General features: G+C 33.7%; 1 protein-coding gene across 4 annotated transcripts; it reads right to left on the bottom strand.

Annotated features, from left to right (window-relative positions):
- Positions 1-7,834: 7,834 nt before the first annotated feature.
- LOC132266401 (uncharacterized) lies at positions 7,835-19,376 on the bottom strand. 4 transcript variants are annotated; one of them, XM_059767254.1, is made up of 13 exons: positions 19,276-19,376; positions 13,797-13,937; positions 11,792-12,406; positions 11,522-11,701; positions 10,898-11,379; positions 10,724-10,808; positions 10,566-10,646; positions 10,374-10,493; positions 10,135-10,275; positions 9,914-9,996; positions 9,753-9,837; positions 8,164-8,286; positions 7,835-8,081 (listed from the first exon to the last, which is right to left on the bottom strand). In XM_059767254.1, exons 3-12 carry the CDS (start codon positions 12,404-12,406, stop codon positions 8,170-8,172), a joined length of 1,989 nt encoding a protein of 662 aa, XP_059623237.1. In that variant the 5' UTR covers positions 13,797-13,937; positions 19,276-19,376; the 3' UTR covers positions 7,835-8,081; positions 8,164-8,169. The 4 variants fall into 4 exon arrangements, with proteins under 4 accessions (XP_059623237.1, XP_059623239.1, XP_059623238.1 ...); XM_059767256.1 differs by lacking the exon at positions 19,276-19,376 and having other exon boundaries at positions 9,753-9,825; positions 13,797-14,635; XM_059767255.1 differs by lacking the exon at positions 19,276-19,376 and having other exon boundaries at positions 7,835-8,056; positions 13,797-14,635.
- Between the last annotated feature and the right edge of the window lie 615 nt (positions 19,377-19,991).

The raw sequence follows: 19,991 nt of genomic DNA on the forward strand, positions 1-19,991 counted from the left end.
GACCAGTGGGTTTATAATTCAAACCATAAGCCAACAGGCTATAAGGTGAACCGGTAAGCATTTTCATTTCTCCAGTTGTTAGGTTTCTAAGTGAGGAAAATAGATAATAATGTAATATTATCATATGTCCTATTGTCTTGGATTACAAAGAATTTTTACTCGAAAGGAACCAAAATAGTTGTAGAAGACAGTAACGATAGTTTCAGGTTTTGTTTTTGTGTTCCATATAAAGAAAATATTACATTTCAAAATATACTCTCTTTATTTATTTAATTTTTTTTTTAATATCTTTGCCTGCCTTCTTTTGTCATCGCAATAGGCTTCACACTAATCTTGCTCCTGGGTTTTAAACTCTATGGCTGATTTTTTCCTGTCATTTTGCCTTTTTATATATATATATATAGGTTTTATTGGAAATTCACACTAATCTTGTTCTTTTGGGATGGCAGCTGGATAGGTTTATTCCCAACCGATCTGCAATGGATTTTGATTTTGCACATTACATGCTCAACGGTGGGATGGTAAGAAAAGAAAGCCCAACACCATGCTCTCCAGCCAAAGAAGCTTACAGGAAGAGGATCCTTGCATTTTGTGTGGAAAAAGAAATTGGGCTTCTGTCAGTTTCTCTAACTGCATTTTGTGTGGAAAAAGAAAAACTTAAAGAAAAACATGGGTTTAAATGCAACACAACATGCATTTTTATATCCCATTTAAGTTCTGATAAAGTTGGTAGTTTCTTTTACGTTTTTTTTAGTTTGGAAGAGAACAAAGTCCAGTTTAGTGGTGAAGTGCAAGGTTGAATGAGGCATGTATCATTGAAGATTTTATTATACTGATATAATGCATAAAGTGAACTACTATGAAGGATTATGGCTTGTATAGTTGGCCTATATTTTAGAAAACAAATATTAGAACTAAGAGTATTATATTCTTTATTTGGAGTGAAATGAAATGTATTTATTGCAAATTGTCACATTTCTCATGATCTAGGCATTAGATTTGATTTTTCTGGTGCCACCTCTCCATCCTGTACTCTATTTTTCATGGTTTTTCTGAACAGCTAAGGACTTTGCAAGACGGGCATAGTTCAAGGGTTGGTTCTCTTGATATCCAATGACAATCACACACTGTATTAGAAAACTGTATTAGAAAATTAAAAGAAACCAAAAACTGTCTTGGTATGGATGATGGCTTTAGGATACTGCTGAAGAAAATACTAAAAAAAAATAAAATAAAATAACTGTGTTGGTGTAGGAGTGATCCCAAAGTAGGGTTATTAAAGAAATTAAAGACTCAAAAGGTGATGTTTAACTGGTTAATCTTGAAATATAGTTGCAGTTTCTTTGTCCAGTTCTTTTATGATCCTGTTTTCTTACCCCTTGCTGAAAATATCCTATACTGGATCTTGGTTCCCTTTACTATTTAGTCTATTACTACTTACATATCTTGTTCACTGATAATCAAGTTAAATTATACTTGTACTTGAGAATCCAATATAATTAATTGGTCTTTCTGGGTGTATACCAAAATTTACATGAAAATACAAAACCTTTGGAATTAAATTAGGCGGGTCACGGGGATTTAGACCTCCATTACCCAAATTAATTGTATGGGAAAGCAGTATTGTTTATCAGGAGTAGGCGGAATTAAGTTGCCTACTGCCCAAATTAGCACTAGGCTCTCTTATCTTGGTTTTGTTTATTTATGTATGTTATTTTGTTCGTACGTTTTGGTAGTAGTTTCTTCGCTACTTTTTGTTTGTCAATGATGATGATATCTATTTGATTCATAAATGACATTATAATAGTTTTGTTAAAATAAAGACATTAGATTAGTAAATTGTAATTACAAATAGGGATGTCAATAGTCTGCCTCATGACAACAATGGCACTATTTATAACTTTTTCAAACACTAAGGCTTTTTCTTGATGATATGACCATACCTCTTTATCTGCCATGGTGTAAGGCTGTTTTACATTATTTGGCTTTTTGTTCAATCACATGGCTAGACACAGAATGGGACTCTTACTGAATAAATCAGCTCTTGTAGATAAACAAAAGCAACCCACTTTCATATCTTATCATCACATGGCTAAAGTTAAAAATAGTGGTGGTAGGTGCATGAACTATTATGCAAAACACCCCACTTCCTGCCAAAGAGAGAGAGAGAGGTGTAAGTCCCTTTTGTCAAATCATCACATGGGTAAAACTCATTCACATGTCTGTGAATTGGGCATTGTAAATAGACATATGGCATATGCACAATGCCATAACATTAGCACTAGTAAATCTCAAGGACTGAGTTTTTTTGAGCAATAACGGGGAGGTGGAATTCATACAAAATACTGCATAAAATAAATAAAAAATACATACATTTCATATACATACTGCATAAAATTTAACTCAACTACTAAGTTTTTTTTAGCAATAACGGGGAGGTGGAATTACAAAGTCATCATCCCCTGTATCTGAATAATCTGACAACTCTGAAGCAACTTATAAGTCTGGATCATTAGTAATGGCTTGAATAACTTCAATTGGATCCTTATGCATCTTCTTTGCAATGGAAATGCTCTCATTCCTGCAACATCTGACATATAGATTTTTTAATAGCTTTGATCAAATATGAGAAAAAATAAAGATACTACATAATCAAAGTGCACTTAGAAATCTATTTAAAAAATAAATTAACATTATAATAGTTTTGTTAAAATAAAAACTTTAGATTAGTAAATTGTAATTATAAATACGGATGTCAATACTCTGCCTCATGACAACAATGCCACTATTTATAACTTTTTCAGACACTAAGGCTTTTTCTTGATGATGTGACCATTCATCTTTATCTGCCATGGTGTAAGGCCACTTCAAATTATTTGGCTTTTTTTTCAATCACATGGCTAGTCACAGAATATGACTCTCACTGAAAAAATCAGCTCTTGTAGATACACAAAACCAATCCACTTTCTCATCTTATCATCACATGGGTAAAGTTTAAAATAGTGGTGTTAGGTGTATAACACGACAACTATTATGAAGACACCCCTATCATGCCAAAGAGAGAGATGTGTAAGTCCCTTTTGTCAAATCATGATATGGGTAAAATTCATTCACATGTCTGTGAATTGGGCTCTATAAATAGACATATGGCATATGCACAAAACCATAACATTAGCACTAGTAAATCTCAGTTGTTGATCTATGGATCGAAAGTATATAGAACGAAAGTACTCGTTAAGAGATGCATGGATTGAAAGTAGTTGTTTTACATTCTCAATCGTTCTCAAAACTATTCCATTTATAATTCCTCACATCGATGGTTCATTTTTTTTTGTAAAACTAACCTGGCATGTAATCATCGTCGCCTCCATCGAGATTTGGTGTGTATTTATTTTTCAATGTGTTCAAGTGTGTATTTATTTTTCCCTCAATAAACGTTTCAAAAGTGTTTTTACAAATGTACCCTGTATTTATTTTGCTATTATTTGGCTTCTATTCATTATAGCATTATAAGCTATTCCATTTTTAACTCCTCATATTTGAAACTATTCCATTTTTAACTCCTCACGACATTTCGTGAGGCCATGAGACCCCTCCGACGTATAGGATTTTGCTGCTTGCCATTGTCTTCAACCATCAAATGTTCTTCCTTCATATATAAGAAAATACTAGGAAATCTCCTCAGTATATATAATAAGATAGTAGGAAATTTTCGAACTCTAGTGAATTGTCTTCCATAAATTCATGCTAACCCTTGTAAAAATATTTTGTGTTATTAACCTCTCTCACTTCAACCCGCTACGATTTGCTTGCATAACTCCTAATTATAGACTTGGAAGGTAAAACTCTATCAAATTGCTTAAGGAACGCTGGTGGAAGTTGTAGTCGTTGAGAGCTCCGTTCCGGGAGAAAAACTTTGAAGAACTATGGACACAAATCAGGTAAGGAGAACTTTTTGCAAAGTACTATTTCATAATGGAACTGGCTTAAAAGCAGCTTCTTTACCTATTAGGGAGAGAATAATTGTTTTTAGGATATCTTATAGAAAAAAAAAAAAATTAGCTTATGTGTAATGTTTTAAGTGATGTTGGACTATATTTTGTATTACTCATTCCCTCAAGTTAGATAGATTGGAATAAAGTTTGTACTCTTTATGGCACTAATGGATTTATTTATGGATGTAATGTGCAACCAAATTAGCGGTGTGGGTTATAATACCATTTTCAATTGCAAAAATAAATCCCTTTTGCGAAGGTAACACTTTTTTTCCAAAGGTACCACATTTTTGAACTGAAGGTACCACTTTTTGGCGTCAAGGTACCACGTTTTCTCTAAACACTTATTCATGGCGCTAATGGAGCTATTTGTGGATGTAATGTGCAAGAAAATTAGCGGTGTGGGGTGCAATACCATTTTCAATTGCAAAAATAAATCTCTTTTGCAAAGGTACCACTTTTTTTCCAAAGGTACCATGTTATTGAACTAAAGGTACCACTTTTTGGCGTCAAGGTACCACGTTTTCTCTAAACACTTATTCGTGGCGCTAATGGAGCTATTTGTGGATGTAATGTGCAAGAAAATTAGCTGTGTGGGGTGCAATACCATTTTCAATTGCAAAAATAAATCTCTTTTGCAAAGGTACCACTTTTTTTCCAAAGGTACCATGTTATTGAACTAAAGGTACCACTTTTTGGCGTCAAGGTACCACGTTTTCTCTAAACACTTATTCATGGCGCTAATGGAGCTATTTGTGGATGTAATGTGCAACTTAATTAGAAATGCGGGGTGTAATACCATTTTCAATTGCAAAAATAAATCTCTTTTGTAAAGGTACCACTTTTTTTCCAAAGGTACCATGTTATTGAACTAAAGGTACCACTTTTTGGCATCAAGGTACCACGTTTTCTCTAAACACTTATTCATGGCGCTAATGGAGCTATTTATGGATGTAATGTGCAACTTAATTAGAAATGCGGGGTGTAATACCATTTTCAATTGCAAAAATAAATCTCTTTTGTAAAGGTACCACTTTTTTTCCAAAGGTACCATGTTATTGAACTAAAGGTACCACTTTTTGGCGTCAAGGTACCACGTTTTCTCTAAACACTTATTCGTGGCGCTAATGGAGCTATTTGTGGATGTAATGTGCAAGAAAATTAGCGGTGTGGGGTGCAATACCATTTTCAATTGCAAAAATAAATCTCTTTTGTAAAGGTACCACTTTTTTTCCAAAGGTACCATGTTATTGAACTAAAGGTACCACTTTTTGGCATCAAGGTACCACGTTTTCTCTAAACACTTATTCATGGCGCTAATGGAGCTATTTATGGATGTAATGTGCAACTTAATTAGAAATGCGGGGTGTAATACCATTTTCAATTGCAAAAATAAATCTCTTTTGTAAAGGTACCACTTTTTTTCCAAAGGTACCATGTTATTGAACTAAAGGTACCACTTTTTGGCATCAAGGTACCACGTTTTCTCTAAACACTTATTCATGGCGCTAATGGAGCTATTTATGGATGTAATGTGCAACTTAATTAGAAATGCGGGGTGTAATACCATTTTCAATTGCAAAAATAAATCTCTTTTGTAAAGGTACCACTTTTTTTCCAAAGGTACCATGTTATTGAACTAAAGGTACCACTTTTTGGCATCAAGGTACCACGTTTTCTCTAAACACTTATTCATGGCGCTAATGGAGCTATTTGTGGATGTAATGTGCAACTTAATTAGAAATGCGGGGTGTAATACCATTTTCAATTGCAAAAATAAATCTCTTTTGTAAAGGTACCACTTTTTTTCCAAAGGTACCATGTTATTGAACTAAAGGTACCACTTTTTGGCATCAAGGTACCACGTTTTCTCTAAACACTTATTTATGGCGCTAATGGAGCTATTTATGGATGTAATGTGCAACTTAATTAGAAATGCGGGGTGTAATACCATTTTCAATTGCAAAAATAAATCTCTTTTGCAAAGGTACCACTTTTTTTTCAAAGGTACCATGTTATTGAACTAAAGGTACCACTTTTTGGCGTCAAGGTACCACGTTTTCTCTAAACACTTATTCATGGCGCTAATGGAGCTATTTGTGGATGTAATGTGCAAGAAAATTAGCTGTGTGGGGTGCAATACCATTTTTAATTGCAAAAATAAATCTCTTTTGCAAAGGTACCACTTTTTTTCCAAAGGTACCATGTTATTGAACTAAAGGTACCACTTTTTGGCGTCAAGGTACCACGTTTTCTCTAAACACTTATTCATGGCGCTAATGGAGCTATTTGTGGATGTAATGTGCAAGAAAATTAGCGGTGTGGGGTGCAATACCATTTTCAATTGCAAAAATAAATCTCTTTTGCAAAGGTACCACTTTTTTTCCAAAGGTACCGTGTTATTGAACTAAAGGTACCACTTTTTGGCGTCAAGGTACCACGTTTTCTCTAAACACTTATTCATGGCGCTAATGGAGCTATTTGTGGATGTAATGTGCAAGAAAATTAGCGGTGTGGGGTGCAATACCATTTTCAATTGCAAAAATAAATCTCTTTTGCAAAGGTACCACTTTTTTTCCAAAGGTACCATGTTATTGAACTAAAGGTACCACTTTTTGGCGTCAAGGTACCACGTTTTCTCTAAACACTTATTCATGGCGCTAATGGAGCTATTTGTGGATGTAATGTGCAAGAAAATTAGCGGTGTGGGGTGCAATACCATTTTCAATTGCAAAAATAAATCTCTTTTGCAAAGGTACCACTTTTTTTCCAAAGGTACCATGTTATTGAACTAAAGGTACCACTTTTTGGCGTCAAGGTACCACGTTTTCTCTAAACACTTATTCATGGCGCTAATGGAGCTATTTGTGGATGTAATGTGCAACTTAATTAGAAATGCGGGGTGTAATACCATTTTCAATTGCAAAAATAAATCTCTTTTGCAAAGGTACCACTTTTTTTCCAAAGGTACCATGTTATTGAACTAAAGGTACCACTTTTTGGCGTCAAGGTACCACGTTTTCTCTAAACACTTATTCATGGCGCTAATGGAGCTATTTGTGGATGTAATGTGCAAGAAAATTAGCGGTGTGGGGTGCAATACCATTTTCAATTGCAAAAATAAATCTCTTTTGCAAAGGTACCACTTTTTTTCCAAAGGTACCATGTTATTGAACTAAAGGTACCACTTATTTATGGATGTAATGTGCAACCTAATTAGCGGTGTGGGGTATAAAACCACGTTTTCAACTGTAAAAATAAATTCCTTTTGCGAAGGTACCACTTTTTTTCCAAAGGTACCACGTTTTTGAACTGAAGGTACTCATTTTTGGCGTCAAGGTACCACGTTTTCTCTAAACACTTATTCATGGCGCTAATGGAACTGTTTGTGGATGTAATGTGCAACTTAATTAGCGATGTGAGGTGTAATACCATATTCAATTGCAAAAATTGGTACCTTTTGTAAAGGTACTACTTTTTTCCCAAAGGGACCACGTTTTTTGAACTGAAGGTACTTCTTTTTGGCGTCAAGGTACCACGTTTTCTCTAAGGAAGATCCAAACCAATTTTTCATTCATTAAACTATCCATTTATCGACACCATGGAACCGAGGAAGATCCAAACCAATTTTTCATTCATTATAAACTGCTTCAGTTTTAAACTCCATCAAATTTGAAATTAGTACATTAATATAGTAGTGAAAGAAATTTCATTGAGACCCTAATATAATAAGCCATACAATACTAATTCCTGAGAACCCAAAAGAGCAACTTCATTTGATTTCATGTAAGGTAGATGCCAATATAATAAGCCATACAATAGTTACAAAAATATACCAACCTAATCCACAATCAAAAGTTGCAAAGCTACTATTCTTTAAAACTTTAAAAATAGCTAACACCAACAGAGTGCAAAATACATGAAAAAAAAATGACACTATTCAACAATACAAATGTCCCATATCCCACATCATTTCAGGTACCACTTTTTAGAAAATTCAACGATCGTCCTATCCCACTTCCTCTAGCTTCCAACTGGGCAAATACTGGTATGTGAGGTTCCTTGAGGTAAATGGTACCTTGTTAGCTGATGGAGGTGATGTTAGAATCATAAAAATAAAAAATAAAAAATAAAATTACTAACCACAAGTAAGCTGATGGAAGCTTACTTGAAATCAACATGCTTGACCAAATGGATAAAGTGCTTTGTTCTTTACAAAATCCTTCATTGTGTTATTGTCATCTGAAAGCAAATTTGAAGCAATAATTGCACGTAATCTATCAACATCCACCTGCAAATTAAACCAGGTAAAGACAAATCATGAATATAGGATTGGGAAATGGACTTCATGCGTGAATACATATAAGTGTAAATAGATAGGAATCTAGTGTTGCAGAAACTATATATTTGATAAAGAAAACTTTTTCAACAATGTTGAATTTGGCATATGCACAAAATCTCGGTGATACTAAACTTTTATATGTGAAATATTGCATAAACAGGTAGCTTCATCCTTGGGAAATATGTTAGCAATTTGGTCAGATCAGCACAGAGACAGAACATAAACAAAACCAAAACAAATCTAATAATACGAAAGATCTCCCTGTCCCAAAATAGTTATCCCTTTTTACTGATTCCAAACACTCAATGGCACACACCTTTTTTCTGACATTCCAAAAGTAATCTTAAAGTGACTATTTATTTTGAAATTTTTTAATCATTCATTTCAATATGTCGTAGTTTCAGTATCTTTTGTGTTCGGTTCATTTTTAATGAGCACCACTAAGTACAGTGAAGTGACCATATTAACTGCAATATGTTCATTTAAAATGACAGGAGTCCAGTATTTGCGTATCTAATTGGTTAGGTGATGTAGGAAAAACAAGGTTGACTAATGATTTAAGCTACTGATCTCATACTGAATTCTTTGACAATGAAAAACTGTCTGAAAATATTTAAGAATATGCTATTCATTTAAACCTCATCTAGCAAAGCTGGTTTCTACTCGATAGGACCCATTATACAGTGGATGTCAAACATTTTCTATATCATTCATTACAAGGGAGTACTGTTGCTTACTTCATGTTAGATTAAAACTCACTAGAGCTGGATGCTTTCTCTTTCAAAAAAATGGCACACATTAAGGGTATACTGCATTAGGGGGTTCTAAGGTTGAAAATTTTGTTGCCTAAAGGGGTTGCTTACCGCTCTCTTTGTTTCAACACGTGCCATAGTCCCCTGGTCTTCCCGCTATTGACACTACGACATTGCAGCCTAGCGGGGAGAGATCGGAAAGCGAAGTACTTGCACACAAACATGGGTTTAAAAGATGCAAAAAGAAAAAAGAAAGGTATAAGCTGGAAAACGTGTAAAAACAGAATGGGGAGTGCAGTGAAGAGGAAGGAAAACGTTATAGTGGATGCATTTTGTGGTTGCATTAATTTTTTAAATTATGTTTGCATGTATTGGAATTGAAGACCCTCCAGTTTCAACCCTTGAACAAAAGTATGTAGGAATGTGGATCAGTTTTACAAATATATTTTTTGAAACCTTTAAAGGCAAGACCCATTTCTTCCTTTGAAGACTAATGACCAGTTGGTGCTTAGATTAACAATGCACCAATGGTTTAGAAGAAAACAGAGAATTAAATGATTAACGAAGAGTATCGAGGAGATTGTGTGATTTAGTAATTCGGTAATTTCTTCATTCGGGGAAAAAAATAAATAAGACCATGTAAAAAATAGAATTGGGCTTCACCTTCTCTTTTGGGTGACTGAGTGAACCATCCCATTTCTCCATGAAGTCCAACATGAAAGCACCACAACTATCACTGAATAAAAGACTGTTTAGGTATCTGTTAATTATAATTGTGAACATAATCAGTACACCAAACTAGGAACATTAAGTGATAAAATTACCTATCGGGCTGTTGAGGTACGTTGGGCACATTGTATATGAAGTTTTGTAGATCTCTTCCGGTGAATACCTCAACCAACATTACCTACAAATGCACAATATATAAATGATTAGAGTAAAAAATTCAGTACCACGTTCTTCAACTTGTATACTTTACCGTCTTAATTTAACAGTAAATGAATACATAATCAAAAAAATGAGCTCATATGTAATAAGCGTTTACCAAATCTTTTGACATCTTGTCTGGAGTACGCTTATCATGCGAAGAATGTTTGTTTGAATCCAACACATCCATACGACTATCGCAAATGTTAAAGACATACAAGCACCAATGTTTCTCATTTACAAGTATTGGAAAGAAAAGCTGCATATTTAACAATGTAAAAATTTAATTACTTTTAGAATCATATTTTTTTGATAAAAGTATAATAATTATTTATGTTTGCAAGCGATAAATATTACCATATTGAATTGGCAAACTTTGTTATCATCGACATTCCTTATCCTTTTATAGTTGTTCCAAACTGCTTGTATTTTACCTTTCCTATCAACCACTTTTGAAGGTATCTTGGAAAGTTCAATCTGAAAATGCACACAATTGATAACCTAATATGTGTCAAACAAACATTCACTATAGATAGAAGAATTTGTTACCCCAATCGAAGGCGGAAAGAAAAATTTGGTTCCTCTACGCTTTTGTTTCAGCTGGAGCATTTGGCAATAGACTTCAACCACCTACAATGATCACATTTAAACCATTAATGCATGCGTGTGATTGGTTTGAAAAATCAATGAACTTTAAGTGAACATACCATATTTGATATCCAATGATTGTAAGAGATTGTTCTCATCTCTTTTCTTGTGAGGAAAATATCATTTATGTTCACCAGCATTTCACTATAATTAAACAATAACATATTAAGTGTTTGAGCATAGAAAGTAAGTAAATATAGAGCAAATAAGAAATTATTTATATAATTTCTCACTCATCATTTCTGCTCTCATCCATGGCATATGAGATGACTGCCTTTGCTTCTGGACGAAGGACACGCAATCGGTTGACCTTCATTTCAACCCAAGGTGATCCCTTATGGCGCCCAGGCTTTATAACACGTAATAAAGGGATCACTGCTTCCTGCACATCACGCTCCTCTTCCATTGCTGTGGAGGTTCCCACTTCCTCCTCCATTGGTGCGGGGATTTCTCCTTCCTCCTCCATGGGATCGTGTTTTGTAAAAGATTGCCAGGGTGAGTTTGCTTGTCTTGTGGAGGTTTCGAATTCCTCCTCCACTGGTATGTGGGATTCATCTTCCTCCTCAATCGGATTGTGTTGTGCAAACAATTGCGAAGATGGGTTAGGTTGTCGTGTGGATGAACTGGGTTCTGAGGATCTCGACCCCCTGCCTTGGCCTACATTGTGCCGTTGCTTCCATTTCTTAACAACTTTAATAATTTCATATGCCAACTCCTAACAATTTTAAACAAGTTTAATAAATATATATATCAGTTAAATATATAAATGTAACCGTAGAGTTCCAAGTAATTATGAATATGCAAATATAACCGTATATTTAGTACCAATTATAAAAAGCCATAATTGACGTGATTACCTTATCGGCATCTTCAGATGTATCAGTTGTAAACTTTACCTCACCGAAGCCGAAACCATTATATTTATGCTTCTCCAAATTCAACCTCTCGCCTATTAATTTGTTGGTCCATCCACGTACGCATGACATCTCAGGCTTCGGTTTTGGTCCATTGACATCCACACGGTGTAGGTAGAAAAGCTACAACATATAAGCCATTATGATAATGACATTATAGCTATTTAAAATAAAATGATAGACACATTACAAATATTATATCTTAGAACATACCATGAGAAAGAACAAGCATCCATGTATGTATGTACAACCTTCTCTTCCTTCCTTTCCTTTATAGGACGCAATTCCTTTTTTCAACCAATCTAAAACAAACTTCCCCCAATTATACGATTTAATAGCATCCACATTGTCAACCGCTGCCAATAACCTTTTGCTTGTCTCATTTTTCGATATGGGTGCTAGAAGTGATCCGCAAGCGAAAAGGACAAAAGCCCTCTTGAAGTCATCCCCAACAGGAAGAACGTCTAATTGATGCACTAAGTTTGGCACTTCTATTACACCGTCCTTTAAAAAAATGCCATTTTCTAACCAATGCACACTTTGTACAATATAATTTGGCACATCTTCTCCTCTTCCCGAGGGTAGGCCAAGTACCTCTTCAACGTCACTTGGCGTAACATGGATCCGAGCGCCAGATTCAAGGGTGAGATGAGATGTTCTAGGGTCAAAGTGTTCTACCAACCATAAGCACAGGTTGCGCTTCAAAATGGTACACTCGATGTCTAAAAGGGACCCAAACCCAATCTCTTGTACGGCAACCTTTTTGTCTTCACTTAAATTGCAAACCGTTTCCTTGAATTTATTTGGAGAACACCGGGTATTCAACATCTACAAATAAATTACCAACACAGGCACATTAGATACAAAAAGGAAGGATAGAGCACATATATGGACATAACAGTCCAACTTAAATTTACCAATTTGCACTTCTACACATTACATGTTGAAAAGATTCAATCTCAAATCTGCTAGCTTACAAAGGCACTTGGGAGTACTCATATATTCCTAATTCATTAATTCAATACACATTCTTCGGAATTAATCCAACTAAGCACGTTAATGATAGGTAAAACACACAAAAATAAGCATATATAAAGCATCACTTAACCCAATCGAATAGATAAAAGGAAAAAAAAAAAAAAACACTTACAGTTTTTATTTTTATTTCTTTTATTGAAATTGTTGAAAAGTTCTTTTCCTTGGATGTTAATGGTCGTATGGTTTACCTAATAAGGGAAGGAGGAAGGATCCAATGTCCTCATACCATTTGTTATAGGAATGAAGGTTCTACCTCGTATTTTTAATTAGAGAATAACTCTAGGGGGTTTTGATTACCATTGGAAATGCTCAGCTCAGAGGATAAGTAATGGACCTTTTTGTTGATGATCTTATGTTAATCACAGCTGGGATGTTGAATCTGTTAAAATACTGACAGAATCAATAGCTCAATTTAGTTTTAACTTCTATTTCTAGCTTGATTCCAAATAATGCAAAGAGGTGTCATATTCTGATCTGGTATAGAGACTGCTACTCAAAACCTAATTCTCAGAAAGCTTAATTTCTCTATTAGGACCCTCCCAATTAGATATTTGGGAGTTTTATTATTGTCTAATAGACTGAATAAACAGCACTGTGATCCTTTAATTGAGGAGTTTTGGACTACCAACTACTCATTTTGTGCTGGAAGGTTACAACTTATAAAGTCTATGCCATTCTCAGTGCAAGTTTATGTGGCTTCCCCCTTTGAATCTAGGACATTCAAAATTCAAACACACAATCAATTACCAATTAAGCACCCAAATTGGCCCACAAATATTAATAACATCAGTTTCTCGAGTCAAATAAATAAGTTAAGAATTATCCTTTTTCAAATAAAGTTTTATGACAACACCATGATAATGATGATTTTTATTTTTGGGAAGCACTGGAAGTGTTTTTGTTGCTTCTACAACTGAATAACTACACAAATCTTTCAACCTTCAAACACAAAAACACACACACAAAAGAAAATAAAAAAATAAAAAAATGAAAATTTTGTTGTTTATATATTAATAAATTTTGTTACTTTATATTGTACTTTGTTTCATATACAATTGGGTGCCTGTCTTAATTGACAGATTTATGCTTCATGCGGTTAACATCCAATTTATTATTAGCATGAAAAAAACTGGAATAAAAAATATATATATATATTTAAATAATTAAAGATATGACTTACCAGTATGAAGTGATGAAAGCACTCTAAAATATGGTAAGACCGTAGGGTGCTGCAATTGTAAAAATTATAATCCACAATAAGGGCCTTCAGCTTGTTCAAGACTAAAGTTCAACCCAAATTTACCAATTAGTCTTTCAAATCCTGCAAAGGGAGATCCTGTTTCAGTCATTATCTTCACAAATATTTATAACTAAAATTCATAAAAAAAAAAAAAAAAAAGTATATAAAAAAGATCATAAAATTTTTCACCAAATAGGATTTAGTTTGCAAAACAAGAATTACAGTTACAAATCTCAGAACAAGATAACCATAAACACGAGAAGCTAGAATGAACACGAACAGTCATCTTAAGACATATACACCAACTTATTAACTATTAATAGAAAATCGAACATGACACAGATATTCAAATTTATAAGTCCAGTCTTCATTTAAGCTGAGTCTTATGCAGTAGTTATGCTACAAAATAGGAACCACATGCTTTAGCTTTTATGTTACTATAATTATAAATTAAGGAAGGCTATTCTAAGTGTAAAGAAATAAGAAAGTGTGCATCAGAAACAAAGAAATAAAGAAAGAATTAATGAAAGAAAATAGAGTTAGCATGCATAGGAATGCAAGGCTCTCTTCAAACTGGCAACTGTATGCTAAACTAAAAACTACTTCAACCCTTGTTTTCTTTAGATATACTCTTGTTGAAACTCAGAATTTGTAATTTGGTGGTTTGACAAATCTCACACATACATGTTACTTTCAGAAAAATATGTGTACATGAGTCCAGTTAACTGATGGGAGATATTCTGATGACGTTTTCTTGAGTCTCCGTTCAAGTTTCAAGCTTAAATAATTTATCCTATCATGAATTTATAAATAAGGTCACATCAAATCCAACTTCTAAATATTAATTTTTTTGTCTTTCTTAAAGGGCAATAAGAAAATTGAAGACCCAATCAGGGTCATCTCTCCTTTCTGCATTTCGATCAGCAAAAGGAGAAAAGGTTTTGGAAGTGGAAGGGACAATCACCAGCCAGCCGGTTCTTCAAGACGTGGGAATTTCTACATGGCCTAGTATATTTTTGTGATAGTTCAACTCTTTAGTATTCAAAATGCTACTTTATATATATATATATATATATATATATATATATATATATATATTTGATAAAAAAAAAAGGGGTCAGGTGACATGGTGAAAGCTTAAACTGGCCACTATAAGGAGACATATTTAAGTATGAGATCAGCCATTTCGTAGGCTGTAAACAAGCTGAGTCAAGCCAACTTTATAGAGCTTATGCTCAGCTTGGCTGGTTAGAAGCAGTGTCTGAGCTTAGTTTGAGCTTGGTTAATTTTTTAACAGTTGTAATCAAACTTGACTCACTCAAATAAACCAATTACTCAGCTCGGTTCGCATAAATGAATTGAGTTCTTAAGAAGTTCTGGAGGATGGGAAATTTGGAGCCTTGTTATCATAATTGTTAGTCAAAATAAAATACGCGCGTCATGCTTTGCAACTTCTCACTGTTGGAGCAAAAGATTGAGAAAATGTGTCTGTGTGACTGTAGATTCTTAGTTTTAATTGTTGATTAAATTTGGACCATTGACTTCTTTTTCTGTAAACAAATGAATATCAAATCTAAAAGATAGGTGAAACGCATGAAAAACTTAAATTAACAGGATAATCTGCCAAGGAATGCTCTACGATGTCTCTAAATGCTAGTTCAAAGTTTCAAATTATGTATCCACATAAGGTATAAAGGAAAAAACAATCATGAGACTTGCTACATCAACAATATTCAAACATATATACAATAATAACAACGAAATAGTAAAAAAAGGTTCAATAATTGCTGTACTACTTTCACAAGTGATTGAAATTTGCAATAAACTGTACATTATGCATAAAAAGGCTTCCTAATAACTATTGGAAAATCTGAAAATTTGGATACAAGTCCATTCAACCAATCTTTTCCTAAGTCCTTATACTTTATCCTATGTTTGGTTGCCAAGAAATTGGGAAAACAAGAAGAAATTAGGAAACATGGAATCTTGTAACAATTCTACTCCTTTATAGAAACTTGTTAATCTTAAAGTTTTTCTTCTTTCCTTATTTTCTCTGCTACCAAATAATAGACAGTTCAAAATTGTTGTGTTCTAGCCTAATTTAACCTACATCTTAACTTAAAAAGTCCAAGCAAAGACTTAAACTTTTATAAAAGATTGGGATGATCAATACCAAAGTCCATGCCTTCTAGCAAACAAATTTAATGACATAGCTAGCCCTTTGTCCTACATTGTTAATTCTCAACATACACAAAGAAACATCATCCACATATGGTACAAAATGAAATTTTGCATATACACCATTATTAGTAAGACAAATCCAACAAAATGAGATTAATTAATCAACAATAATCTACTTATCCTAAATTATTTTTCAGTCAACTTGTTCATTCTATAGAGAAAAGAGTATCACCCAGTGGCCTAATTGATAGAGTGGCCAGCTTCCTGTGTTCGAGTCCTTTCTCCTTCTAGTTTGCCAAGGAAAAAAAAAATAGAGAGAAAATACCATTTTCATGGCTGGGAATAACATGCACTTCTACTGTTACGTTATTAGAAATAATTGTACTTTAGCTTGATGGAATGTCTGGAACAAAATTTTAGCAACTTGAGGTATAAAATCTACAAAAGAAGTACATTATTCGCTTGGAATTCAACATTTTAATAGAAAGAAATCTTTAGTATGCATATGTTTCTGGTAAGGGGAGAAAATTGTGACATTTCAGTAATCAAATAGGCATAATATGGAATCTAATCCCTAATAATTGAGAAGTAAAGTCATAAGATTAAAGATGCAAAACTAAGACAAAGATGAAATAATTAACACATTTATTGTATAAGATAACTGCAATTGTTGGTAGAATATATCAACTACTTATTCCTATATAAGAGATTATACCTAGTTGATACTTCCATAATCATTATCTTCACCTTCTCACCAAAATTAAAGCACGTATGTAAAAAGCATGCTATTAACCACCATTAAACTTAACTAGAAAACTTAAAAATAATATTTTTGGAGTAATTATCTAAAAAACAAAAGTGACTAAACAAGATTCTTGAAATTGTACCAAATAATTGAAGAAATATAATGTTAGTATCATTATTGGAGGTAGTGCATACTATGTCCCAGGAGGTAGTTAGTAGCCAATACATATATCTTGTAGCAAATATTTTGTAGCCGTAGTTCCTTATTTTGTAGCAGATTAAGGTACTACTTCTTTCCGATATTCCCTATGGCAACCACTTAGTTATCGCGTATGTGTCTAACTTCTGGCTATAAAATAGCATTTTTAACTACACAGCCAGACATAGCATAGGTACGTAGTCTCTTCTATACATACCAATATTGAAGAGCTTCTTCCTTACATAACTACTACTATATTAGGAACTACTTGACTGCCTTACCCATTATACATGGATTTGTGCTCTATGGTAGATTGAGTTTATAAATTTGTATATAACCTCTCATCACATGGTACTAGTCACAGTTGTGAAGTCCTTGAAGAGAGTTCAGGCTTATGGGTTTTTGGTGAAGTAGCTCTGATTGTCTTTTTGGGTTAATATAATTTATAGTGATTTCGATTATATTCTTAAGAGGATTATAGAACCTAACCTTCTAAAGTTCACAAGAACAGGAATGACATCAGTTTAAAAAATCTTAATAACAACTTCCACTTTATCTTCACTAGCTGAGAACTTATCCTGTCATTATCTACAAAAAATTGAAGTCAGTGAAGGTTTCCTGTCTCGAAACAACAGAAATTTGAGATTTACCACAACTTTATGAAATTCTGCATGATTAGTTACAAGTGTTTCCCAATGAGAACTCATTAACACCACAGTTATTTTTCCCTTAACTTTTGGATTTGACTTATTTACTTCCTTGCATAATATATAACCAATAATTGTATTGCCATCACACCTACCATGAACAGAGGAGTTATCAATAGTAATCATAGTCATATTTACAATGAGACTACAAAGAAATTACCAGTATTACTGGTATGCAGTTATTTTGAAAAATCCTCTAATATTTTTTTATCTTTTTTTTTTAAAGTAAAAAAAATCCTCTAATCTTATCTTTGGAGAAACAAGAAAGTTTAGTTCCACTTTTTATTGCAAATTAGTATGCACCCAATTGGAGCAGTAGCACAACCAAAACCAAAAAGGATAAAACTGAATCATTCTTCTATTAAAAAAATAAATAAATAAAAGAAAATAAAAAAAACCAGCAACTTCATAAGACAGAAAAACACAGCTTACAACATATGAATCCTCAAATCTAGTGAATATGTAAACAACACATGAATTGAAATCATGTCAGCAGAAAGTAACAACAACTTAATTGATTAAAATTTTCAACACATAGTATCATTTACAGAGAGACTCTACAACTTTCTAGGGGAAGGCAGAGATGAAAGAAGAAATTGGAAAATAGTACCCGGGTTAGAGAGGGTTAGGGCTTATCCCTATGCTTGAAGAAATAACTTCTGCGATTGAAGAAAAAATTAGAAAATTGATGAGAGTTCAGAGAAGGAAGAAAGCAGAATAATAAAGATCAATGAAAGTTTAGAAAAGGAAGAAAGGAGAACAAGGCCAGTACCTGGGCGATTTTCCTCTGAAGGTGAAACTTGCAAAAGACAAAGCTTCAAACAATCAGCCTTTGTGATTGAGGCAAAGTTATGTCAGTGCTTAGAAAGGGTTAGGCTTTCATTGATGGATTCAATAGAGTGAGGGCTAGGTCTCATTTGAGAATGGGAGAGAGAAGGGTCTGCACAAATAGAAATATGAAAGAGCATTAGGGCTCTAATTAGGTCAAAGTACCTATTTCAAGAGTTATAACGTGACCGGAGGCTGAGATGACGGTAAAAAACCCCAATTGTTTGCAACCGTCCAGTTATTGCCGCTACACCAGAAATTAGAAAGAGAAAGGTTAGGGTTTCAGCAAAGAGGGAAAGAGGAACCGTTGAGCCTGAGTATTTGATTTCCCTTTAGCAGATCGAAGATTGTTCGTGCCATGGCATATTGTATCTGTATCGCAGGAAACAAGTGAGGGAGAAAGAGTCGTGAGAGAGGGTTACACCGAATGGAATATGAAAGGCCTTAGGGCTTGAAATTAGGCAAGTGTAGAAAAGGGCATTTTAGGCAACACATAAAATAGGAAGAAGTGTATTTTAGGCAACAGAAATATCAAACAGTATTTTTTCATGTGCCACCTCAGCTTTTGGGTCAAACCCATTTTAAAGAAACTATGGGACTTTAACTCAATCTCTTAGTAAATATGATACCCTAAGTCCATTTATGTGTAATAATCCCTATAATTTATAACGATTTCGATTATATATCCTAAAGAGTATGATAGTGTGCAGGGGTATTTTTCAGAGGATTATACATTCTTAAGAGGATTATAGAAACTAACCTTCTGAAGTTCACAATAACAGGAATGACATCAATTTAAAAAATCTTAATAACAACTTCCACTTTATCTTCACTAGATGAGAACTTATCCTGTCATTATTTACAAAAAATTGAAGTCAGTGAAGGTTTCCTGTCTCGAAACAACAGAAATTTGAGATATATCATTTTTCATATATTGGTCAAGTCAAATGCTCAAAGAATATTCTTTCAAAAGAACAAAGAGGCTCAAGAAAGATGCTGATTGCGAGTGTTAATCATCGAACACAGACAATTATGTTATGTGAAAACCATTGTAGCAGAAAGTACATAACCAATCCAATTATTTTAGTGCATAATAGGATATAGCTTATTTTAGCAAATCAACCATTTAGTGGGTACATTCAATTTAAAGCCACTGTCTAGAAAGCACTAAGTTTAAAAAGTATGGAACACATATTGGTTAGTATTTAAAGAGTATGATACGAGCACGATAAGAGTAATTCCTTGCTTCTTAAGTGACTACTCCTCAAATTTTAACTCTTGTTTTTCAATTGCAATGTAAAACATTTTATAAGTGCCAGCGATCCAACCCGTAAAATCACGCTCTCTACATTTTTCCTATTAAATTGAGTGAAAAAAAAAAGGAGTTGCAGCCGGCTCCTTTTGTGTAGTCCCCTTATATCTAATAGTTTCTATCTTTCTTTTTAGAAAACCCAATAGCCTACAATAGCAAGATAT

Source organism: Cornus florida, unplaced genomic scaffold (assembly GCF_030987335.1).
Source record: "Cornus florida cultivar Cherokee Brave unplaced genomic scaffold, ASM3098733v1 CherokeeBrave_3.0.0_Hap2_Chr07, whole genome shotgun sequence".
Taxonomy (NCBI): Eukaryota; Viridiplantae; Streptophyta; class Magnoliopsida; order Cornales; family Cornaceae; genus Cornus; species Cornus florida.